Source organism: Trichomycterus rosablanca, chromosome 4 (genome assembly GCF_030014385.1).
Source record: "Trichomycterus rosablanca isolate fTriRos1 chromosome 4, fTriRos1.hap1, whole genome shotgun sequence".
NCBI classification, from domain to species: domain Eukaryota; kingdom Metazoa; phylum Chordata; class Actinopteri; order Siluriformes; family Trichomycteridae; genus Trichomycterus; species Trichomycterus rosablanca.
This window is the reverse complement of record NC_085991.1, coordinates 6,736,537-6,763,169: the sequence shown is the minus strand read 5'-3', so window position 1 is coordinate 6,763,169 and position 26,633 is coordinate 6,736,537. Positions and strand designations below refer to the sequence as shown.

General features: G+C 37.1%; 1 protein-coding gene across 2 annotated transcripts; it reads left to right on the top strand.

Annotated features, from left to right (window-relative positions):
* Positions 1-10,091: 10,091 nt before the first annotated feature.
* On the top strand, positions 10,092-21,791 carry atp6v0b (ATPase H+ transporting V0 subunit b). 2 transcript variants are annotated; one of them, XM_062993908.1, is made up of 9 exons: positions 10,092-10,334; positions 13,240-13,288; positions 13,762-13,845; positions 15,155-15,232; positions 15,341-15,410; positions 15,511-15,562; positions 15,656-15,846; positions 16,888-16,961; positions 21,622-21,791. In XM_062993908.1, exons 1-8 carry the CDS (start codon positions 10,265-10,267, stop codon positions 16,912-16,914), a joined length of 621 nt encoding a protein of 206 aa, XP_062849978.1. In that variant the 5' UTR covers positions 10,092-10,264; the 3' UTR covers positions 16,915-16,961; positions 21,622-21,791. The 2 variants fall into 2 exon arrangements, with proteins under 2 accessions (XP_062849978.1, XP_062849977.1); XM_062993907.1 differs by lacking the exon at positions 21,622-21,791 and having other exon boundaries at positions 16,888-18,869.
* The last annotated feature ends 4,842 nt before the right edge of the window (positions 21,792-26,633 follow it).

The following is a 26,633-nucleotide window of genomic DNA, read 5'->3' as shown; positions in this document are numbered from 1 at the left end:
TTTTCTCCAACAGTCGTCATCCAATCTGACAGAGTTAGAGCAATTTTACCATGATGAATGAGCTCCAGATGTGCAAAGCTGATGTGCTGTAGTCATAACTGACAAAATAAGGTTGTGACCTGATCGTGGATTCTCATCAGTTTGTTCCACTAGTATGTTCAATGTGTTTATTAAAAGGAGCAGTGGACTAATCTTGTGCGTCAGAGGGCACAATCACTGCAATCTACAATCGCTTTAAAATCCACTATAGCCTGAAACGCTTCTTAGATACACAGATCAGTAGATAGAACTTTATTAATCCTGAGGGAAATTGTATTGTACAGGAGCAGGAACACAGAACTGTACACATCATGAACATATACTGCACTATAATGGGGGGGGGCATTCATTAGAGAACACAATAAAGAAAGGATGTACAGGGTTTGTACTCAGCCATAGTTCAGATTACAGGGGAACTGACCCTTTTAATTAATACTTGGACCCCAGGAAGGTATTAGTCAGCTAAACTTAGAAATAGCTGATGTTAGCATTCATTATTATGCAGTTGATACAATCTAATTCAGAAACTTAGAAAGCAATAAAAACTAATAAACAAGCTAAATAGCTAGCTACTAACTAAATTGATAACTAGCTACTTACTGAATTGATATATAGCCACTTACTGAATTGATAGCTAGCTACTTTCTGACTTGATAGCTAGCTAATTACTGAATTGATAGTTAGCTACTTACTGGCTTGATAGCTAGGTACTTACTGGATTTAAAGCTAGCTCTTACTGGTTTGATATGTAGCTACTTGCTGGCTTGATAGCTAGCTACTCACTGGCTTGACAGCTATCTACTTACTGGCTTTATAACATACTGGCTTGATAGCTAGCTACTTACTGGCTTGATAGCTAGCTACTTACTGGCTTGATAGCTAGGTACTTACTGACTTCATAGCTTGATATTTACTGACTTGATATCTAGCTATGTACTGGCTTAATAGCTAGCTAATTACTGTCTTGATAGATAGCTACATACTGGCTTGATATATAGCCACTAACTGAATTGATAGCTTGCTACTTACTGGCTTGATAGTAGCTAAATACTGGCTTGTTAGCTAGGAACTTACTGAACTGATAGTTAGCTACTTACTGGCTTGATAGCTAGCTCTTACTGGCTTGATAGCTAGCTCTTACTGGCTTGATATTTAGGTACTTACTGGCTTGATAGCTTGGTACTTACTGACTTGATATCTAGCTATTTTCTGCCTTGAAAGCTAGCTACGTACTGACTTGATAGCTAGCTCTTACTGGCTTGATAGTTAGCTACTTACTAGCTTGATAGCAAGGTACTTACTGACTTGGTAGCTAGGTACTCTTTGGCTTGATAGCTAGCTAATTACTGGCTTGATAGCTAGCTACTTACTGGATTGATAGCTTGGTACTTACTGACTTGATATCTAGCTACTTACTGACTTGATAGCTAGCTACTTACTGACTTGATAACTGGGTACTTACTGGCTTAATAGATAGTTACTTACTGGTTTGATATTTAGGTACTTACTGGCTTGATATCTATCTACTTTCTGGTTTGATACTGTATGTAGCTACTTACTGGCTTGATAGCTAGCTACTTACTGGCTTGATAGCTAGCTACTTACTGGTTTGATATCTAGCTACTTTCTGGTTTGATACTGTATGTAGCTACTTACTGGCTTGATAGCTAGGTACTTAATAAAAGCTAGGTATTTTCTGGCTTGAAATTTAGCTACTTGCTGGCTTGATAGCTAGCTACTTGCTGAATTGATAGCTAGCTACTTTCTAACTTGATAGCTAGAAAATTACTGAATTGATAGTTAGCTACTTACTGGCTTGATAGCTAGGTACTTACTGGATTTAAAGCTAGCTCTTACTGGCTTGATATGTAGCTACTTGCTGGCTTGATAGCTAGCTACTCACTGGCTTGACAGCCATCTACTTACTGGCTTTATAACATACTGGCTTGATAGCTAGCTACTTACTGGCTTGATAGTAGCTACATACTGACTTGATAGCTAGCTACTTACTGGCTTGATAGCTAGGTACTTACTGACTTGATAGCTTGGTATTTACTGACTTGATATCTAGCTATGTACTGGCTTAATAGCTAGCTAATTACTGTCTTGATAGATAGCTACATACTGGCTTGATATATAGCCACTAACTGAATTGATAGCTAGCTACTTACTGACTTGATAGTGGCTACATACTGGCTTGTTAGCTAGGAACTTACTGAACTGATAGTTAGCTACTTTCTGACTTGATAGCTAGCTCTTACTGGCTTGATATTTAGGTACTTACTGGCTTGATAGCTTGGTACTTACTGACTTGATATCTAGCTATTTTCTGCCTTGAAAGCTAGCTACATACTGACTTGATAGCTAGCTCTTACTGGCTTGATAGTTAGCTACTTACTAGCTTGATAGCAAGGTACTTACTGACTTGGTAGCTAGGTACTCTTTGGCTTGATAGCTAGCTAATTACTGGCTTGATAGCTAGCTACTTACTGGCTTGATAGCTTGGTACTTACTGACTTGATATCTAGCTACTTACTGACTTGATATCTAGCTACTTACTGACTTGATATCTAGCTACTTACTGACTTGATATCTAGCTACTTACTGACTTGATAGCTAGCTACTTACTGACTTGATAACTGGGTACTTACTGGCTTAATAGATAGTTACTTACTGGTTTGACATTTAGGTACTTACTGGCTTGATATCTATCTACTTTCTGGTTTGATACTGTATGTAGCTACTTACTGGCTTGATAGCTAGCTACTTACTGGCTTGATAGCTAGCTACTTACTGGTTTGATATCTAGCTACTTTCTGGTTTGATACTGTATGTAGCTACTTACTGGCTTGATAGCTAGCTACTTACTGGTTTGATATTTAGCTACTTTCTGGTTTGATACTGTATGTAGCTACTTACTGGCTTGATAGCTAGCTACTTACTGGTTTGATATCTAGCTACTTTCTGGTTTGATACTGTGTGTAGCTACTTATTGGCTTGATATCAAGCTACTTACTGGTTTGATATCTAGCTACTTACCGGCTTGATATGTAGCTACTCACTGGCTTGATAGCTAGGTACTTACTGGCTTGATAGCTAGCTACTTACTGGCTTGACAGAGACGAGTCTCTTTAAAGAGATGCTATCGCCCCACACAACAGCGTTAAACAGAGCACTGGCAACAACAAACAGATACAAAACCCACAGCAGAGGCGTGCACACACAGCAAAGGGTCGAGGTTTCCTCAGAAATACAGGCGACTCTGGATCTCATTTTACACAGCATGCATATTAGTCCACTCCAGTGCTCTCCCAGGTCCTCACTACTTCAACAGCCGCACAATTAATGGTAACTGGTAGCAAGGGACGAAGATGAGCTAATACCAGCCTAGTGCTTTCTAGTGTCTTCATTATGTGGGATGTCAGAGCCACTGGTGTGAAGTCATTAAGGACTGTAAGTTGGGGACTGGAATCACTACATAGTGGGGACTTTTTCCAGGCTGCAGCTCAGGCTGAACATTCCACCCACATGCTGAGCACACAGCTTCAGAACTCTGGGTTCAGTGCCATCAGGATCTGTGAACTTGAATCTATTGCACTTGAGCCTTCTCAGCTTCTTCTTCAGCTGGGGAATTTTAGCCTGGTATTCTTGGCGGGGGGGGGGGGGGGTTGGGGGGTCTTTGGTGAGAGGAGTGTGTGTGTTTGGGGTGGGGGGTGATTGTTTTCTGTCTGTCTGTATTTACTTATTTATTAGTATCTTAATGTAATTACATTTGGTTACAGTCATGACAGGAACGGTAGTTACTTATTATACAAGGTTAATCAGTTCACAAGGTTATATCGAACACAGTCATGGACAATTTAGTATCTCTAATTCACCTCACTTGCATGTCTTTGGACTGTGGAAGGAAACCGGAGCACCCGGAGTAAACCCACACGGACACAAGGAGAACATGCAAACTCCACACAAAAAGGACCCGGACCACCCCACCTGGGGATCGTACCCAGGACCTTCTTGCTGTGAGGCGACAGTGCTACCCCTTTTTGTCTGTAAGGATGATGGCTAGCAACACACAAGTCACACACATGCACACACACTTTTACATACAGTATATATAATAATCATATATTTAAAATATAGTAATAATACTAATTTCTCGTACTTCAGCGACATTGAGCTTGACACAGGTCACACACATACACACACACATTTACATACAGTATATATAATAATATATAATAATAATATATAATAATCATCAGTATATATAATAATCATATATTTAAAATATAGTAATAATAATAATTTCTCGTACTTCAGCGACCTTGAGCTAGGTTAAAGGCGCTATATAAGTTGAACTTATTATTATTATTATTACTTAATTTTTCCAAATTCGCAGATAGAATATTTACATTTTAATGGTAGAATATGTGGAAGCTACAACACACAATACACAGCACAGCTACCTTAACAGTTGAATGCAAACCTAGAACATCCAGAAACAATGCGAGGGTTAATGTTTGAAAATACACATCCGTGTTTTGACAACCCCCCCTTCCACATCCACAAAATTGGTTGGGAGTTCCCTTTCAGTTACCCTTCGATATATTGGACATTTTGACAATGGATTGCTAACTGAATTGCCGTAGGATTGCTAGAGCCGCCTCATAGTGCAAATTAACCAGTAAATGTGAGGCACTTCAATCTAAATTGTTAAATCGCTAAACACAAACTTGCCATTTTTAATTTTAACGCAAATTGCATATTACACGGGAAAAGGCTCATTTCATGGTTTGTTGCGTAATTATCACGGCCGTGATTTAGGTAGGGCCGAATGTCCTTACTTATTAATACTTATTAATATCCTTACTTACTGCAATACATATTTAATAGTCATCTCTATTGCACATTCTTACTTGGTTTGCCAGTGAACTTAAAGTTTTGATAGTGTACAGTCTATTTATGTCTCTATTTTATGTTTGTACTGTGTATGTACACCGATCAGCCATAACATTAAACTTTGTAGTTCTACAATTACTGACTGTAGTCCATCTGTTTCTCTGCCTGCTTTGTTAACCCCCTTTCACCCTGTTCTTCAATGGTCAGGACTCTCCCAGGACCACTACAGAGCAGGTATTATTTGGGTATTATTTTCAGCACTGCAGTGACACTGACATGGTGGTGGTGTGTTAGTGTGTGTTGTGCTGGTATGAGTGGATCAGACACAGCAGCGCTGCTGGAGTTTTTAAATACCGTGTCCACTCACTGTCCACTCTATTAGACACTCCTACCTAGTTGGTCCACCTTGTAGATGTAAAGCCAGATTCGATCGCTCATCTATTGCTGCCGTTTGAGTTGGTCATCTTCTAGATCTTCATCAGTGGTCACAGGACGCTGCCCACGGGGGCTGGATATATTTTTGGTTGGTGGACTATTCTCAGTCCCGCAGTGACAGTGAGGTGTTTAAAAACTCCATCATCATTGCTGTGTCTTATCCACTAATACCAGCACAACACACAAAAGTGGAGCTGATAAAATGGACAGTGAGTGTAGAAACAAGGTGGTGGTTTTAATGTTTTGGCTAATCTGTGTATTTTTTATTGATCTAAAATATGCTGACACCAGCACCAAAAGAAATTCCTTGTACACTTGGTACTTGCTGAATAAAGATTCTGATTCAGATTCTTATTTGTCATGCTAATGAAGCTACATTTGAATTAAATAATGGGTGAGATAGAGGAGCTACACTTTGGCACAGAGGAACGTGTCTGCAGTGTTAAGCTGTGTTAGGGAGGCAGAAGAATTAGAGACGAGGGCTCATTTGCACATTCACAAGTGCCCTCAACTGGAACGGGACTTTGCTGATAGCCGGTGATGTCTTTCATACCCTTTCACACTTTCTGTATAGTTTGTGTGCGATCTGTGAAATGAAATAAGTTCATAAAATCTGTTGATAAATGAGTTAACTGTTTACACATGTTCCCTCACAAATACTAGATTATCATTCACATAGACTTAATAAGAAAACAGATGTTGCGTATCCTTATTAAATCATTTGTTTATTCATTTTTTAGGTCTGCAGTGGGTCTAGAGCCACCCGGCTGCACAGAAAGAATCTACTGTAAAGCACAGATTCACTTTCATACATTATTATATCAATGTGTTGCATCCACAACCATTGCTAACAGGTGTAATGAAGCAATTACCTTTTCAGCAAATGTTTAGGGAAGGCCCTTCCCTGCTCCAGCATGACTGTGCCCATGCAAAAAGCTTGGTTTAAAGAAACTCTGACCTCAGCCCTACTGAACATCTTTGGAATGAACCAGAACATCAATCGAGGCTCTAATAAACTGTAGTCTGTTGTGACAGTAATGAATTTTGCTAACTGTTCTAACAAAAAAACTATAAGTGAAATCTCACCTTTATCTGGGTTTACATGTTTTATTTGGATTGTGGATCATTCTCAGCACTGCAGTGACACTGACATGGTGGTGTTGTGTTAGTGTATGTTGTGATGGTATGAGTGGATCAGACACAGCAGCGCTGCTGGAGTTTTTAAATACCTCAGTGTTGCTGCTGGACTGAGAACCAAAAATATCCAGTTAACAGTGTTCTGTGGGCAGCATCCTGTGACCACTGATGAAAGTCTAGAGGATGACCAACATAAGATGTGCAGCAGCAGATGAGTTTCTGTCTCTGACTTTGCATCAGTATAATAGGAGTGTCTAATAGAGTGGACAGTGAGTGGACACAGTGTTTAAAAACTCCAGCAGCACTTTTGTGTCTGATCTACACTAACACACCACCACCAAGACAGTGTCACTACAGTGCTAAGAATCATCCACCAAATACCTGCTTTGTGGGGGTCCTGACCATTGAAGAACAGATTGAAAGGGGGATAACAAAGCATGCAGTGAAACAGATGGACTACAGTCAGTAATTGTAGAACTACAAAGTGCTTCTATATGGTCAGTCGAACTGATAAAATGGACAGTGAGTGTAGAAACAAGGAGATGGTTTTAACAAAGTGGTAAATGGTTAAGGTTACAGAAAGGCTGCAAAAGTTTAAAAGAAAAAAACATGCTGAAAAGGTCATAATTTACTTCATTTTATATTTAGTACATTTTGTTGATGTTTGTTGATATTTAGTATGTTTTGTTGATGAAAGACATGCTGGCTTAAACATTCATTTTGTACTATGGTATTAATATTTAATTTATTTATTAGCTTTTTTGGGTGATTTTTTTGTGCCTACAGAAAATAAACATTATGGTCTTTTGAGGAGATTGTTCTTGTCTTTATTCTTGTCTTCTTGTCTTTTATGTTTGACTGCAAATTTATTTTAGTTTTATCTGAAGTAAAAAATTCTACTTTCAAAGCAAATGTAGTTTTTGTTTAATTAATTCATAAAAAATAAAAAATATATATTATTGGTCTGCCGTTAGTTAGTTTTAGGCTTGTGACTAAAGAAAATATATTGAAGGAATAATTATACATTTTAGTTTATACTGAATCAGAAACTTAACTTGAGAAAAGTTAATAAAATTACCTGTAACAAATTAGAGTGTTTTAATTCGTTTATTCCAAAGTAAAACTTATACTGTACTTGGATGTAATAATAGATATTAGGTTTTTCCAAAATAAAAAAATAAGATGTAACAAAGTAAAAAAACGGTATGTGTTCTTTATAACAAATAATCTTTTTACTTTGTTTTAAAGTACATTTTTGTTTTTGGGGAAATACATTTTTTTGATTGATATTAAATCAAATGTAAGACTTCAATTAAATCATAAATATAATTTGAGAAAAACTAATAAATGTAGGTGTAACAAAATAAAATAAGTTAATTTTTTAAGTTGGTCTCACTAGCATGTAGCTTAAATACTAGCTTGACCGATTAATGTTTGTTTGCAATTAAGTCTAAATAGCTTTAAGAAATTCTCGAGTCGTGTAGGGACATGTTTTTAAAGTAAAATATTTAAAAGCTGTGAAGGATGCACAATGTTCGAAAATTAGCTTCTGATGATCAAATCAAGCTTTCACTAGAAAGGATAATGCTAAAAAAAAATCTGATCTTTTGTACAAAGGAAGGTGCTAACTTGCTTTTCATTTGTGCCAAATCTTAAGAAATTAATGTGAAATTAATGTAAAAAGTCTAAATATTTTACTCAATTGTTGAACTTTTCACTCAACTGTTTACGCTTTTGAGCTCGACTATAAAAGTGATTGCAGGGCGTCGGCGCCATCATCTGTCTGATCAGAGTGTGTACAAGGGTTTGGATTATTGGATTACAGTACCAAATATACTGCAGTACTGTACTATATTAACGGCATTAATTTTCGGTAAATACTTCAACCTTGTCAATGGACACGGCTAAATAACACCCTAGACAGAATAGCAGTGTTTTAAAGTAGGTAAATTCCCTTAATACACTTTTAGGAAGTTGGAGGCAAATCCAACAGCTAATTGGTTATGTTATTATGGTTATGTTGTATTTTCGTTGGGCGGCACGGTGGCTCGGTGGGTAGCACTGTCGCCTCACAGCAAGAAGGTCCTGGGTTCGATCCCCAGGAGGGGTGGTCCGGATCCTTTCTGTGTGGAGTTTGCATGTTCTCCTCGTGTCTGTATGGGTTTCCTGCGAGAGCTCCGGTTTCCTCCCAGAGTCCAAAAACATCCAGTCAGGTTAATTGGAGACACTGAATTGCCCTATAGGTGAATGGGTGTGTGCAAGTGTGTGTGTATGTGTGTCTGCCGTGCGATGGAGTGGCGCCCCCTCCAGGGCGATACTGTGTGCCTTGCGCCCATTGAAAAGCTGGAATAGTCATCTGTGGAGTTTGCATGTTCTCCCCGTGTCTGCGAAGGTTTCCTCCGCGAGCTCCGGTTCCCTCCCACAGTCCAAAGACGTGCAAGTGAGGTGAATTGGAGATTCAAAATTGTCCTTATAAAACGGATAGTTCCGGTCCGATAAACGCACACCTAGGACCACCTCACATCATTCCATATTAATACGCCACTGAAAAGAAAAAGTTCATGTTATTTTCGCCCTCATGTTGCCTAGCAACACTGTTAATCGAACTATTTTGCGTCGCGGAAGAATGCTTTATTGTAAGTTTATACACAATAAATACATTTATGAATTAAACATTGTTGTATTTATTATATTTTATGTTGACCGCCGTTTTATAAAAGCAATAAGCCACTCGAGACCGTGCATTACTGTTATGATTTTAGCACGGGGAAAGAAGTTTTATCCCCGTGCTAAAATCACAGTAATGCAGTAAAGACTGTGTTTGACATTAAACTTGTGAACTGATGAATGTTGTGTAATGAGTAACTGTCATGAATGTAACCAAAGTGTGTAAAACATGTTAAAATCCTAATAAATAAATAAAAAATAAAGGGATACAAGCGTACTGCATAGGTACACTGTGAAAATAGTTACACTTTTATTTATGTAATGCTTTACATTTTACATTTACATTTTCAGCATTTAGCATACGCTTTTATCCAAAGCGACTTACACAGTGAGCAATTGAGGGTTAAGGGCCTTGCTCAAGGACCCAACAGTGGCAACTTGGTGGTGGCGGGGCTTGAACCGGCAACCTTCTGTTTACTAGTCCAGTACCTTAACCACTGAGCTATCACTGGCCCTCATCAATATAATGCTTATATTGATGAGATGAGGTTAAAAGACACCAGACAAGACTTTCAAACTGGGACATACAGTATATGAATAGGTCATTTAACGCAGCATATAAGTGCTTAACATCTGTTCAACCATAAATTGGTAGAGAATTGTTAAATTAATGTTTGTTTTATGTCTATATGCATCATATAATGTTTTATACAAGCGAAAGTTGATGGACTGCAAACAATTGGCGTCCTAGTATTTCTAACTGTGTGACGTAAATCGTTGACAGGTGTGAGTTTGAAAACCGTAATGGATAGAGACTTAACATCCTGGTGAAGGCACCGCGGGTGTTTATTGAGGAGTCACGTGCGAGGAGCCTAGTGAAGCGGAGTGAATCACATGATCAGCTGATGACGCTTCCTGGCTGTGGATGGCTGCAGGGTTGTCGGTCGCTCTGCGGTGTTACAGTTAGCATCAGTACCGGAGCTGATCTGAGCTGTTCTGCTCTATCAGGCTTTCAGAGCCGCCGCAGTCCGAGATTTATTAGCGGATTAAGTGTTAGTTAGCAAAACTGGCGCTGTTGGTGGAGTGGATGATGAACGGACACGCTATCCTATACAGTGGGCTCACTCTGGCCTTCTGGAGCACCATCCTCATCGTCGGTAATGCTCCTGTTCTCATTCACTGCCGTTATATTAATCTTATAAGTGACATATATTATCACCTTCTGTTATTTATACCTTAATGTCATTACAAGTGGCCAAATATATTTAGTTTAATATTTATGATATACTGCACAGACGCGGTTGTTGTGTTTTGCCTTGTTAGCCCTTGTTAGCATCGCTAGCTAGCTAGTTAGACGCTGTCATTTGTCACAATGCTTGTTTTTTTTCCCCCTTTTTAAATAAAAATATTACATGACATTAGTTTACACATAAATACTAGTATTATAATTATTTTCTACCCAACGAGCAGGTAGAATTCATCGAATTAATTTTGTTTGACTTACAGTGTACCATAGAGCTAGTTAGCATGTAGCTAATTACTAGCTATCAACGGATTAATTTTTGTTTGCAATTTAAGTCTAAATAGCTTTTAAAAATTCTCTAGTCAGGTAGGGACACGTTTTAAAAGTAAAATATATTTTAAAGCGCTTTTACAAAACAAAAAGTCCGTCTGCTGTATTTACGGAACTCGTTTTTATTGCAACACTTCAAGTCACGAGTTTACCTCAGATTCGTTTCACGGTGTTCCGCACAGTTTTATAATGATTCCGCACACTTTTACAAATGAATTGCAGCTGTACAAACGAGTAAAAGTTAAACTGCTTTTCAAGTTCATGTTTGTACCAGCTGGACTAGTAAAATTTTACATAAAATGCATCGTTCACTGACTGACTGGAATGTACGGAACACTGTTTTATTAGTCACGGTTATCCGTACACCTCATCTGCAACTATTAGTAGCATATTCTTTGTTCTTCTTTACTTCTTTACTTTAATTAGGAAACATTATTCAGTTGCAGTGATGTTCGCTTTAACAAGGGTGTTATTACTATATTTGCAAATGCATTAAACATCAAGGCCTTCAGTAAACATGCCTCAGTAATCCTCACTCTGGTTCAGAAATGATTTTGATATAAAATTACACTAGATACAGGTCATCAAGAGTTTTCTATATACTCGTAAACAACTCCAAGAGCAGCATGGTGGCTCAGTGGGTAGCACTGTCACCTCACAGCAAGAAGGTCCTGGGTTAGATCCCTAGATGGAGCGGTACAGGTCCTTTCTGTGTGGAGTTTGCATGTTCTCCTGATTTCTGTGGGTTTCCTCCGGGAGCTCCGGTTTCCTATCAACAGTCCAAAAACATGCAAGTGAGGTGAATTGGAGATACTGAATTGTCCATGACTGTGTTTGACATTAAACTTGTGAACTGACAAATCTTGTGTAACCAGTAATCACTTGTCCTGCCATGAATGTAACCAGTGAAAAACATGACGTTACAATCCTAATAAATAAATAAATAATAATAATACATTCTAAAAACAGAACGTGGATTTTATGATACATGCTGCACATCACACATGCCTCCCACATTTTTCCCCTTATAGTCAATGCACATATACACCTTATTTACTTAATCTACATTGTCTACACTGACAAGTCTGTCAGTGTACTGTACTGTACGTATTCATTGCACACTTTGTCTAATGCTGTACTGTTTAAGTTGCTGTTGTATTGGTTTATTCTAATAATAATAATAAATTTTATTTATATAGCGCTTTTCAAGATACTCAAAGACGCTTTACATAAGACAAATAATCAAAACAAATACGTACATACACCATACAAATCATAGTACAAAATCAAAATAGTACATCAACATCAAGAATAATTAAGATAAAAACAAAGAGAGCAGCATAAGACAGTTCATTAAAAATTAGCTAAATTATGAGAGAGAACAACAAATATAGAACAATTTCTTAAAATTAGACAGAAACAGGACAGATTCACATGCAATCAGGAAACTGAAAACTTTACAAGTTTTAGGATCTAGGACTTCACATTTCTGTCGTGATCTAAGTATAAAAACTATTAAAAAGAATAGCAAAAATAAAAGCATTTATTTCGTGGTGTTACAAGTTAAATGCCATTTTGAATAGATGAGTTTTGAGAAGTGACTTGAATTTGGACAGGTCAGGACAATCTCGTAGGTGTTTGGGGAGAGCATTCCATAAAGATGGAGCAGCTATGGAAAAGGCCCTGTCACCCCAGGTTCGGTGCTTGGTCCTAGAGGGTATGGACAGTAGGTTAGCCTCAGAAGAGCGAAGGCTACGGGAGGGAATGTGCTGATGGAGCAGGTCGGTGAGGTAGGATGGGGCCTGATTATGGAGAGCTTTGTGAGTGAATAGAAGAATTTTGAATTGAATGCGTTGAGCAACGGGAAGCCAATGAAGTTTTTGGAGAACAGGTGTAATATGATCACGGGAGCGAGTATGAGTAAGGAGGCGAGCAGCTGAATTCTGGATATACTGAAGTTTTTTTAGGATTTTGTTAGATGTACCATAAAGGATGCTATTGCAATAATCAATTCTGGATGTAATAAAAGCATGAATCAAGGTTTCGGCGGCAGAAAATTCTATGTTATAAATAGTGTTCGTTTTTCTATTATTTATATTATACATAAAATCTTTACATTATTTTGTGGTATCAGCCAACTATATAAAGCTAATGTATTCTTTCCGCTGGATCACAAAGATTAAAATAATAATTGTAAGGCTTGTCAGCTTTTGTGTCTGAATAAGGAAGGAAAAATGGTCTTGTGAGCATGAGCTGTTCTTCACATCCTCTTATACTCACAATGTCTTATGAGTTTCTGTCTCTGTTGGACTTTTAAATTACGCAGTAGTGTTAAGTTAACACAGGTCAACATTTCATTTATCTATTTCTTCATATTCAGTATCTACTTCCCTATCAAAATGCGCCATGATCTGTGTATGGATTTTACATGTGTATGCTTTACTGAGACCTAAACATTACTGATCTCTGTTTCCCATTTTTTTCCTCAGGCATCTGCTATACGATCTTTGACCTTGGATTCCGGTTTGATATAGCATGGTGGGTGCTTTGTTTATTAAATATTCCATGACTTGATTTAATTCATATTTTATCTTTTAAAATAGAGATGCAAAATTGTCTAAATTGTTTGAACTGATAACCGACAAGCTTATAGCGTTTTAATCAAAACAGCATCTGTTTGGGATTTGAAGTTGTAATAGTTTCATTGTTTAATATTGAAATGCATAAAGTTCATATTAGAGTCTCTGAATGCTGAGAGCTGGGACATGCACACCGAGGGTGGACAGGCTGTGGTGCAAATCGGCATAGTTACTCTGTACAGACTGTAGTTGAGCTCTCGGTTGTAATCAAGCATCAGCTGTTGAAAATGACTTTAAAAGACATTTTTAACTGACTACATTAATCCCTGTGACTTTCGTCAGTTATTGGTTATCAGTTATGATTAACAACCCTACTTGCATGAATTGACATTTTTGCCTTTTTAACGTCTGACTTTCTGTCTTGTCCTACAGGTTTTTAACAGAGACGTCCCCATACATGTGGGCCAACCTTGGAATCGGCCTGGCCATCTCTCTGTCCGTGGTTGGCGCAGCTTGGTGAGTTATTTCCCCTTTTGTTATTTCTTGTTTCATAACGTGTCAGCTATAGTGGAGGCGTGCGGAATTTCTATGATGTGGAAAAGTTAAAATGTCCATATTTTGGTGTCCAAAGCATTACATTTGCTCAACAGGCCACAGCTGAATAAAAGAATTAGGTAGAAACGTTAACAATATTAACATATAAACCATTAAGAACCAACCTAAAATACAAACCAGTTTCATTACAAATATAAAAGAAATAATGGGTGCTTGGGTTGCGCAACACAGTAGCCAACTACTGCTAAGATCAAGGGTTTGAATCTCAATCGGACAGGCGTCTGCACAAACGTGAATAATTGCTAATGTCTGGCATGGGGTGTATTGTGAGCCCAGCTCAGGTTGGCTGCACAGATGGGTCAGCTTTCACCAAGGCCTTCTGTGTTGTGTCGCCTGTAGCAGACTCGCCCCTGATAAAGCAATCCACAGCTGGATGATGTCAGTATTTTTCATTTTTCTACAAGTCACTCCCTTTAATGTTGTCATGTGGGTGCCTAAACACTTGCCCAGAGTAACATAACTTGTGGGACTTAATGTGGTTCAGTAGCTCCTGTTCTGTTCTGGCTGTCTTGTAAACTTGCTCAGTGGTTATTATCTTCCTCCATGAGATTTTCATCAGTTTTCTGATGCACGTGTTCTTAAAAGCCTGAATGTGTTTTTTCCTCTTTCTTTAGTGTCCAGGCTTCACATATATATGTGGCTTCTGGCCAGACCAAGGCTTTTATAAGTCATAGCTTGGTGATATCTGACTTGTTGCATTGTCAATTGACCTTCACCTCCATGCCAATTGCCGTTCTTGACTTCGCTTCACCAGCACACTCTGCAGTAGTTGATATTCCACTTCCTAAATATAAGGAGGAATCCAATTGTTCCAATATTTTACCTTCCACCATAATCTCCAGTACTTTACAGTTTTACTGCATTTATAATTGTTATATTCCTTCACATCCTTCTCGATACAACACACCAGCTCTTGTAATTTTTCTGGTAATGTGACCAATAATACAAAGTCCTCAGCATACCTATGAATACCTTTATTGTCGCTGTATTCAGTGTGCTCTACTAAGGCAATAGAATAGAAATATGCAAAGTAGTCCAGTGGAGAAAGTATTGAAAGTGCAATGCTTCATTTGTACATATGGACAAGCTTAGAAAATGTGTATAAATGTGCAAATAAGAATATGTGGTAGTAGTAAAGGCTCCCAGTTTCCATATAAGGTGAATTTTTGCTAAATAATTGGTGTAAGATGTTGTATTTTTTATTTTGTAGGGGAATTTACATCACCGGCTCCAGCATCATTGGAGGAGGTGTCAAGGCTCCACGAATTAAGACCAAGAACCTTGTCAGGTATGAACTTTCTGCAATGCCTGCATTTGATCATAATTGCCGTTTCACACCCAAAACTGATTTTGCTTGGTGTGAATATTGCTAAGTGTTCTTTTGTTTGTTATGTAGTATTATCTTTTGCGAAGCTGTCGCCATCTATGGGATCATCATGGCTATCGTCATAAGTAATATGACCGAGGTGAGCTCTAATTGCCAGTGTTAGATAACCAGGTTCCAATAAAGATTTATAATGTATAAAAGTTCTGTTTTTGATGACTTTAAATATTTTTATACCTCAGCGATTCAGTGGCACAACTCCAGAGACGATTGGTGCACGAAACTACCAAGCTGGTAAGTTCAGTCCAACGTTTGACTTCATCTTTTTAATTCAACTCGCTTACACTTAGTGAGTTTGTACTCAGGAGTGTTTGTGCATCTTCTTAGGTTACTCCATGTTCGGTGCTGGGCTCACCGTTGGCTTTTCCAACCTGTTCTGTGGGATCTGTGTTGGAATTGTGGGCAGCGGGGCCGCCCTGGCTGACGCCCAGAACGCCAGCCTCTTTGTGAAGATTCTCATCGTGGAAATCTTCGGCAGCGCCATCGGGCTGTTCGGAGTCATCGTAGCCATCCTGCAGGTGAGCAAATCTTTACTGCTGATATATTGTCATGGAGTTTTTATTAGTGACATTTTAAAAGCTTATGAGTTCAGAGGGCTTTTTAAAAAAAATTTCATTCTTTTATTCTTTATTTGTTGCAACATGAAGTCTGAAACCACAAACAATGCCTCTATTATGTGTTTTTTGTTTTTCAAATTAAGACAGTTTGGATAGTGCTAGGCGGTATTTGGTATACCGTCTTTGATTCCTCATACCGTATGGATTTTTCATATACCGCCATACCATAGCACAGTTAATACAACAGCTGTAGGCTTCAATAGACAGCAAATCATATTTGTCGAGCCACGGCTGCTCTAGTCCACATATGCAAAGACACGATTCCTCTACAGACAGTCGAAAAAGAAGCTTTCAGAGCAATAATTAAAACACTGGATTCCAGGTATGTCTTATGGGGCAAAAATAATTCAGGTCAGTTGCTAAACCAACGTTATAAGTGAACTGGAAGCGGAGATAAATAAAGTCGTCCACATTTCTACAACAGACCTAGGGTTAGGAACTGTTTCTCGTGTACTGATTCCATCACATATTGTGTCAGTTCGTGCAGTCAAGCAAAGCTTATAGTACTCAAAACCTTCATTATATACATGTGAAATTGGGACTTTTTATATGTCTGAGGCTTATTGTACTGTCATAAGTACATAGAATATAAACGTTTTAGTCATGCAAAAAAAAAAGATTTGGATTTAGTCATTTAATAAGCATAAGAATTTGTTGCGCTAGCCCACTGCTGGAATCCAGCGGTGCAATCAGGTAGTCAGGTGTCTATACGGATGTCTGAGGAGGGTGGCCAAGCCCTCAAGACGGATTGGTGTCCTGTCTGGCGTGTGTTACTGCACTGCGCCCAGCGATTCCAGGGAAGCCGGATCTGCCACAACCCTGACCAGTATACTGTGGTCATCAAACATGAATATTAATTGGGGAAAAAAATGAAATAAATTTTTATACGTGAGATTGTTAGATGATTTGTTCTGCATTAATTCTTTTCTTGCTTTTTTCCAGACATCAAAAGTAAAAATGGGAGATTAGAGAACGTAACGTCTTCAAGAAAAACAGCAAAGAAGAACGATGCTGTGGTGGGTACACAGCTCGACTGTGTAAATACGTAGTAAATTATTTATATGAATTTTCTTTCCTTGTTTGTGTCTGTTTTTAACCATTGTTTACTGAAGAGTGAAGCATTCACACCACTTTGTCTTAAATGAATGCATGTTTAGGACAAACACAGATCTTTAAGACGTAAAAACACCTTGGGAGAGGAAATATCTTTAAGAGGTTCTTTTTGGCCCCCAGTTATATTACTACTGAAGTATTACATTCATGAGATTCATATTTTCCCTGAGTATAGATAGAGGAATTGAATTTATTGTAGTGTATTAAACCTACACACACACACACATATGTATATGGTACTTTATTGAAAGTGCTGTAGGCCTGTATAGTTTGCTGTGATTGCTGTTATGTACACCACAAATGTGAATGTGGTTTTTAAGGTGGTGTGGATGTAAATTCTGTCTAAAATTCTTATTAAGTGAGCGCTAGTGAGTCTGCACCTATTGTAAAAATCTTTGGTATTTTGTGTTCTAGCATATTCTATTCAGTACGCATTAGAAAAAGTACATGGGTGCAATTTGGAGCTTTTTGTGACCCAGCTCTTTTGGTTTTTTAAAACAAAAACAACTAAAATGTCAGTGCTGTCAGTGGCATGATAGATTTATAGTCTCATTTTTACATTCCAATGCATTCAGATAGTCAATCTAGCAAGTAATTCCAACCCAAAGCTCTTTCTATTCTAAATTCTATTCTATTTGCTTCTGCTACCATTCGGCTAGGCGCCCTCTAGCGGGCACAATTGGCAGTGCCTGCAGCAGAGAAAATTGGCCATCAGTTTGCTGTGTGGGAAAGGTCCGGACTAATAAGTGGGTGGGGTCTTCAAAAAGCCGTGTTAGCACCCTGGGCGTCTGTGCAGAAAGTGGAGGAGCATGGAGATAGGTGCGTGTCTCCCTGTGCGCGATGTCCAGCCTTGTATCCAAATCCACCGAAACACGGGCGAATAGGAAGGGGTCGAGGGACTGCGCACGTGTCGGAGGATATACCCTCATCGGACGCAATCAGGATCCCCAGAAGCAGAGGACTAATTGGCTACGCTAAATCGGGAGAATATGTTTGGTGTGAAAACATGTATATAAAAAAAAAAGAAAAAGCTTTGTTGTATAATCCCCTGGGTCAAAAATAAGAAGATATAATTAGCTAATGTGTGTATGTGTACATATAAGAGTCATGAGGATGTTCATCATTCCATCTTTCCCTACACGTATGTGGTGTTTATTTTTGCGTGTGTTACTGTATTGAAAGCTTATAAAATGATGTGCAACCCTATCTCAAGTTAATCAGACCTGAGGTTAATCATCTTGCTGTTTTCAGCACAGAATTGAGGGTTTTACGGGTGCGTAATAGACTTTTGCTTGTGGGAAAGCTGTAGGCGCTTATCTTACCTGAACACACTAATGGAAGATGATTTGCCTCAGAGCAGCATTTAGCCTCCCCTTGACCCCTTGAAAGACGATTTTTTTTTTTGCTTCATTTTAGCCCGAAAAACAAAAATCTAGTGTAGCTTTCTAATAATAAAGCTTTCTAATAGGGCTGGACAGTCCCTCAGATTTGTGATGCCACTGGTTGTTGTCACTGTTATGCTTTTCCCCAACTTGAAACATTCCTATTACTAACTAACAGAAGTTGCATTTGTTTGGGGGATTTGGAAGGTACAGTGTGCTCTGCTGGTGATCCGGACGCCTTCGGATGCCTTGTTAACGCGCCACGTCTACAGTCGTACCCTAGATAGTTGCTTGATTCTCTCATGCCTCCAGTGATTGTGTTTTTGTCGTTGTGGTGATTTTTATTATTTTGTCATGTGTAAATGTGGATGCTGGTGATTCAGAAGTGCTTCACAAACGAATCAAAAAATAAAAAATGTTCAACCTGTACTGATGTCTCGTCTTTATTATTTTTTCCTCAGAATTGTTTTAAACGTCGACATATTGGGCTAATGTAGTATAACATTACGCCTATAAATTGTATTCCTGGGATTTGATCAAGTTATAATAAGCCCCAATTCAGATGTGGCCACAAAGACCATCATTTATTCAAATGCTGGAACAGAAAGGGGCATTCCCTAAACTGTTTATTATTTTTATTACCTTTATATTATTTATTACCTTTGAATAATTTAGTTATTACACCTGTGAGCAACTGTTGTAGATGAAACATTCATTTATTTATTATTTATATACAGTATTAAGTCTCTTCATTCACTGTGTTTTAGGGTGGCACGGTGGCTCTGTGGGTAGCACTGTCGCCTCACAGCAAGAAGGTCCTGGGTTCGATCCCCAGGCGGGGCGGTCTGGGTCCTTTCTGTGTGGAGTTTGCATGTTCTCCCCGTGTCTGAGTGGTTTTTCTCCGAGAGCTCCGGTTTCTTCCTACAGTCCAAAAACATGCGGTCACGTTAACTGGAGACACTTAATTGCCCTATAGGTGTATGTGTGTCTGCCTTGCGATGGACTGGCGCCCCATCCAGGGTGTTACTGTGTGCCTTGCGCCCATTGAAAAGCTGGGATAAGCTTCAGCACCAAGAACCCTGATTGGATAAGCGGTTAAGAAAGCGAGTGAGTTTTATTCCTGGGATTCGATCAAATAATTTTATAAGTCTTAATAACTGTGTGCCCACAAAGAGGGGCATTCCCTAAACTGTTGCTGCAAATTTGGAAGCATATTATTTATTACCTTTATATAATTGAGTTATTACACCTGTTATCAATTGTTGTTGATAAAACATTCATTCATTTATTCAAGTCTCTTCATTCACCGTCTTACCACCGTGTTATTCTGGTCAGGGTTGCGGTGGATCTGATTCATTGGGCAAAAGACATTAATGTATTTCAACATGGTTGCTTTCTATACAGCTATTACCACGATGCAACCACTGGATGGAGGCAGAGTGTAACTGTATATATTCAAATAAAATCTAACACCCGCGTTTTATTGCTTTAACTTAAAGAACATCTACAAACATTTATCTTTGGTTTTATTAACAGAAATCGTCCACCTATGCTCTTTTGTTATCAAGAAATACAAAATGTAGCCTAAAATATGTGGACACACCTCGATTTAATGTAATGATTAGCAAGTATGGTCCCAGCTAACAGGGAACGTTCCCACAACTTTCACTAACGTTAAGTTCTCCTAATGTTATGAGCAAACGTTCTCACAAAAACGTTAATAGAACGTTCTATAAACGTTACGTGACCATGAGAAATATTCTGTTCAATGTGTAATGTTATATGAACGTTCTTTTAACGTTTTTTTTAAAACAAAATGTTAAAGGAGTATGTGTGTGATATTGTTTAGACGCATATTAGGAAAAATTATATATATATTATCTCTGAAATGTTATTAAAAATAAGTGGTCATTGTAGAAAGTCGAAAACTACGGAAGCGTATTGCTGCCACACAGATAAAAAAAAAGCCATTAGTATGTCGTTATAACGACAAAAGTATGTCGTTATAACGACATAAGTATGTCGTTATAACTGATCTGTTGCTGCACAGTTTGTGTTAGTCGTCCTCTAGTCCTTCATCAGTGCAAAAACAGATTTTTATTCATAACTTCAATAGCATTTAAAGTATTCAGCATATTAATAACCTCAATAGCTTTTAAAATATTCATCAAATTGCTCCAAATCAAGTTGTATCTTATCAAGTGTAACCCACATTACATACTACAACTCTAACCCACATTACATACTACTACACTGACACTTTTACTCTTTATTACATAATAAAAACAGATTTTTATTCATAACTTCAATAGCATTTAAAGTATTCAGCATATTAATAACTTCAATAGCTTTTAAAATATGCATCAAATTGCTCCAAAACAAGTTGTAACCCACATTACATACTACAACTCTTATACTGACACTTTTACCTTTTATTACATAATAAAAAGCAGATTTTTATTCATAACTTCAATAGCATTTAAAGTATTCAGCATATTAATAACTTCAATAGCTATTAGAATATTCATCAAATTGCTCCAAAACAAGTTGTATTTTATCAAGTGTAACCCACATTACATACTACAACTCTTATACTAACACTTTTACCCGTTGGACTAGTCTTTTTTTTCCTCATAGCTTTTTAATGTGACATATATCCTACATTTGTCTGAACAGTTTATAATCCTAAACTAACGTGTATGCACAAAACAAAAATGCTTCACTTCACATGTAGGGTTGCAACTAATGATTATTTTCCTAATCAATCTGGTGATTATGTTTTTGATTAATTGCTTAGTTGGATTATTTAAAATACAAAAAACAAAACAATATTTACAAAAAAAAAACAATATTTAAATAAATATTAAAACATCCACAACACTAGTATGATATCCCTTCTTAATTTTGTTTAATCAAGCTGGCTGTTTAATTATTTTATGGCATATTAAATACCGCCATGTACCTTATGAAATATTACACATACGAGTAATTCAACCATTAAAAAAGAGCCACAGACACCTCTTGCACATTGAATACTTAAATTAAATTAAAGACTGCAACATAACTTCAAGGAAGCTTTGTATTTTAGCTGCCCAGAATGACTTGGTTACAGTGTAAAATGTTTTACATGTACTGATAAATATGCAGAAATACTTAAAAAACCTCTTTGTTTACTTTGCAGGTGGAGAATGGAGAGACGCCCTGAATTACTACCTAACTTTGTTTGTTTTTTTCCCCATTTTCCTTTTTTTTTTTTACATTAGAATATACAGGTATATATATATATTTTTTCCATTTTCCATTGATTAATTTAAACTAATTGCTTGATAATAATAATAATAACATATAATAAATACAATATATTTCCTCAGTTTATAATGGATAGAAAAATTGAGGGATTGATCTTTTTTCATTTTTCGTTCATTCAATTTGGTTGATGATGATAAAACATTTTTTTTAATAAATATGTTTGCATTGATTTTGCCTCCATTTATGTCAGTATTATCACATGAATTGTTTGAATTAGACCATCATTGCAAATGTTATCAGAATGATTCAGATATTTTTTTAAGTAATGGTAATGTCTGAGGGGGTTGGGGGGTTCAAGACTGTAGTACAGTATATTAGAATTGTATTTGGTGATATATAACTGTGTTAGTTAATGGTTAGAAGGTGGCAGTAAATACTTAATGACTATATAAGATAATGAGGGTAGAATTATTAAGTGAATGCACATGTAACGGGTTGGAAGCATGAGTGTGTGTGTATGTGTATGTTGCAAATAAATGTGCAGAGTTAAACGAATTATCTCTCTGCATAACTGAAATAATAAAAAATAAAGATATGCCCGTGCTTAGTGTTTTCTAACTGAAATATCAATTCTCAAAGTATTGAATAACATTTTGTTTTTGCAGAATGCAGCTTGTAGTGGATTTATGTCCAACTTTATGTCCACTCACGCCATACTGACTTTAACAGCCGCCCTGAACATTCATGTATTTATCTTTAAGGGTTACGAATAGAGGTGGATAATGAATATGGGCGGGTTACGAATAGAGGTGGGTTATGAATAGAGGTAGGTTATGAAAACAGGCAGGTTACGAATAGAGTTGGTTTATCAATTGAGGTGGGATACGAATAGAGGTGGGTTTCGTGAAAAACTGAAAACAGGTGTGTTTCATCAGACATAAATAGAGGTGGGTTACATAAAACTGAAAACAGGTGTGTTTCATCAGACATGAATAGAGGTGGGTTACATAAAAGTTGAAAACAGGTGTGTTTTATCAGAACTGAATAGAATAGTACGGAGCCCCTTAGTACGGAGCCCCTTGAGCCCCTTAGGGGTCACTAAGGAAAAAAAATATGTGAAGACAAAATCCGTACCCTCAGTTAAGTAATCCGTACCCTCGGTTTAGTAATCCGTACCCTCAGTTAAGTAATCCGTACCCTCAGTTAAGTAATCCGTACCCTCGGTTTAGTAATCCGTACCCTCAGTTAAGTAATCCGTACCCTCGGTTTAGTAATCCGTACCCTCGGTTTAGTAATCCGTACCCTCGGTTAAGTAATCCGTACCCTCGGTTTAGTAATCCGTACCCTCGGTTTAGTAATCCGTACCCTCGGTTTAGTAAACCGTACGCACGGATTTGTAAACTGTACTCTTAGTTTAAAGTCCGTCCGCGGTCACGCTATCTGCGCTACAAGTTTTACTGTGCGCCTAAACCCCGTTTTACGGTAATACAGTTGCGAAGCATTGAAGAGGATAAAGCATCTTTTTACAGCTTAATATACTTAATATACTATATATTAGATATAATATATATATATATATATATATATATATATATATATATATATATATATACAGTGTATATATATATATATATACAGTATATATATATATATATATATATTGGCAACAAAAGCACATGACATGGTAAAATTATGCAAATAGATCATTTTAAAATTCCATTAAAACAAGTGGAATTGTTATAGACCAATTTGAAAGGTCTAATAAAATAAGCAAATCAAATTATTATCAAATCACTCCACTTTTTTCTTTAAGAGCATTAACTCTTTTATTAATGGAATACATTTCAGACATTTTTACTGTAGTAATCTGGGGTGATGGGATAGCAAACTAATTAAAAAGTCAAATCAAAATCTTATCAAATGCCACCCACACAATCATAAATAACACGAGTATTCATCTTGTGATTTTGAGACTATTTTACCATAGGAATTTAGAATAATAGGATTGCAAACAAACGTAAAGTGAAATGTACAGTATAAATGAGCCTCATAAAGTCAGTTAGTAGAAGTAGAAGTATTCTTCAAGAGTCTGATGGGGTGATTTGATAATAATTTGATTTGCTTATTTAATTAGACCTTTTAAATTGGTCTATAGCAATTCGACTTGTTTTAATGGAATTTTAAAATTAACCATTTGCATAATTTTACTACGGAGCCCCTTACTCTTGAAGAATACTTCTGCTTCTACTTACTGACTTTATGAGGCTCATTTATACTGTACATTTCACTTTACGTTTGTTTGCAATCCTATTATTCTAAATTCCTATGGTAAAATAGTCTCAAAATCACAAGATGAATACTCGTGTTATTTATGATTGTGTGGGTGGCATTTGATAAGATTTTGATTTGACTTTTTAATTAGTTTGCTATCCCATCACCCCAGATTACTACAGTAAAAATGTCTGAAATGTATTCCATTAATAAAAGAGTTAATGCTCTTAAAGAAAAAAGTGGAGTGATTTGATAATAATTTGATTTGCTTATTTTATTAGACCTTTCAAATTGGTCTATAACAATTCCACTTGTTTTAATGGAATTTTAAAATTATCTATTTGCATAATTTTACCATGTCATGTGCTTTTGTTGCCAATATATATATATATATATATATATATATATATATATATATATATATATATATACTGTATATATATATATATATATTATATCTAATATATAGTATATTAAGAGGCTTTATCCTCTTCAATGTTTCGCAACTGTATTACCGTAAAACGGGGTTTAGGCGCACAGTAAAACTTGTAGCGCAGTTAGCGTGACCGCGGACGGACTTTAAACTAAGAGTACAGTTTACAAATCCGTGCGTACGGTTTACTAAACTGAGTGTACGGATTACTAAACCGAGGGTACGGATTACTAAACCGAGGGTACGGATTACTAAACCGAGGGTACGGATTACTTAACCGTGGGTACGGATTACTAAACCGAGGGTACGGATTACTAAACCGAGGGTACGGATTACTAAACCGAGGGTACGGATTACTTAACCGTGGGTACGGATTACTAAACCGAGGGTACGGATTACTAAACCGAGGGTACGGATTACTAAACCGAGGGTACGGATTTTGTCTTCACATATTTTTTTTTCCTTAGTGACCCCTAAGGTACGGAGCCCCTTAGGGGTCACTAAGGAAAAAAATATATATGAAGAGCGTAATCCGTACCCTCGGTTTAGTAATCCGTACCCTCGGTTTAGTAATCCGTACGCACGGATTGTCTGCGCTACAAGTTTTACTGTGCGCCCACACCCCGTTTTACGGTAATACAGTTGCGAAGCATTGAAGAGGATAAAGCATCTTTTTGCAGCTTAATATACTATATATTAGATATAATAACACACACACACACACACACACATATATATATATATACACAGTATATGTGTGTGTGTGTGAGTGTGTGTGTGTTATTATATCTAATATATAGTATATTAAGCTGCAAAAAGATGCTTTATCCTCTTCAATGCTTCGCAACTATATACAGTATATACTGTGTATATATATATATATATATATATAGAGAGAGAGAGAGAGAGAGGCAACAAAAGACATACCATGGTAAAATTATTCAAATGTAAAATTTTAAAATTCCATTAAAACAAGTGGAATTGTTACAGACCAATTTGAAAGGTCTAAAATAAGCAAATCAAATTATTATCAGAGCACTCCACTTTTTTCTTTAAGAGCATTAACTCTTTTATTAATGGAATACATTTCAGACATCTTTACTGTAGTAATCTGGGGTGATGGGATAGCAAACTTATTAAAAAGTCAAATCAATAACAATAAATAAACAATAAATAAATAAATAAATAAATAAATAACACTAGTACTTATCTTGTGATTTTGAGACTATTTTACCCTAGGAATTTAGAATAATAGGATTGCAAACCAACGTAAAGTAAAATGCAAATCAAATTATTATCAAATCACCCCATCAGACTCTTAAAGAATACTTCTACTTACTGACTTTATGAGTCTCAGACATTTATACTGTACATTTCACTTTACGTTAGTTTGCAATCCTATTATTCTAAATTCCTAAGGTAAAATACTCTCAAATCACAAGCTGAGTACTCGTGTTATTTATGATTGTGGGGTGGCATTTGATAAGATTTTGATTTGACTTTTTAATAAGTTTGCTATCCCATCACCCCAGCTGTAAAAAGATGCTTTATTCTCTTCAATGCTTCGCAACTGTATTACCGTAAAACGGGGTGTGGGCGCACAATAAAACTTGTAGCGCAGACAATCCGTGCGTACGGTTTACTAAACCGAGGGTACGGATTACTAAACCGAGGGTACGGTTTACTAAACCGAGGGTACGGATTACTAAACCGAGGGTACGGTTTACTAAACCGAGGGTACGGATTACTAAACCGAGGGTACGGATTACTAAACCGAGGGTACGGTTTACTAAACCGAGGGTACGGATTACTAAACCGAGGGTACGGTTTACTAAACCGAGGGTACGGATTACTAAACCGTGCGTACGGTTTACTAAACTGAGGGTACGGATTTTGTCTTCACATATTTTTTTTCCTTAGTGACCCCTAAGGGGCTCCGTACTAAGGGGCTCCGTAGTTGTTATTTATTTATTGCATTTTTTTCAATTTTTGGTAATTTTGAAATCCCTGCCGGGTGCTTTTTTTTTGGTCCCAAAAAGAGCAAGAAGTCCGGAAAAAAGAGGATATGTGGTCACCCTAATTAACCCTCTTTTAAAATTTAGGACAGTTGTAGCCTAGCGGTCAAGGTACTTAACCAGTTCATGTCCCACCACTACCAGGCTTTCACTGTTGGGCCCTTGAGCATGACCCTTAGACCTCAATTGCTTACACTGCATACTGTCACAGTATTGTATTGTAAG

Coding starts and splice junctions, on each gene's coding strand:
- atp6v0b (XM_062993908.1), top strand. CDS start 10,265: ATGATGAACGGACACGCTATCCTATACAGTGGGCTCACTCTGGCCTTC. Junction 15,233..15,340: donor AAGACCAAGAACCTTGTCAG/GTATGAACTTTC, acceptor TTTGTTATGTAG/TATTATCTTTTGCGAAGCTG. Junction 15,411..15,510: donor TCATAAGTAATATGACCGAG/GTGAGCTCTAAT, acceptor TTTATACCTCAG/CGATTCAGTGGCACAACTCC.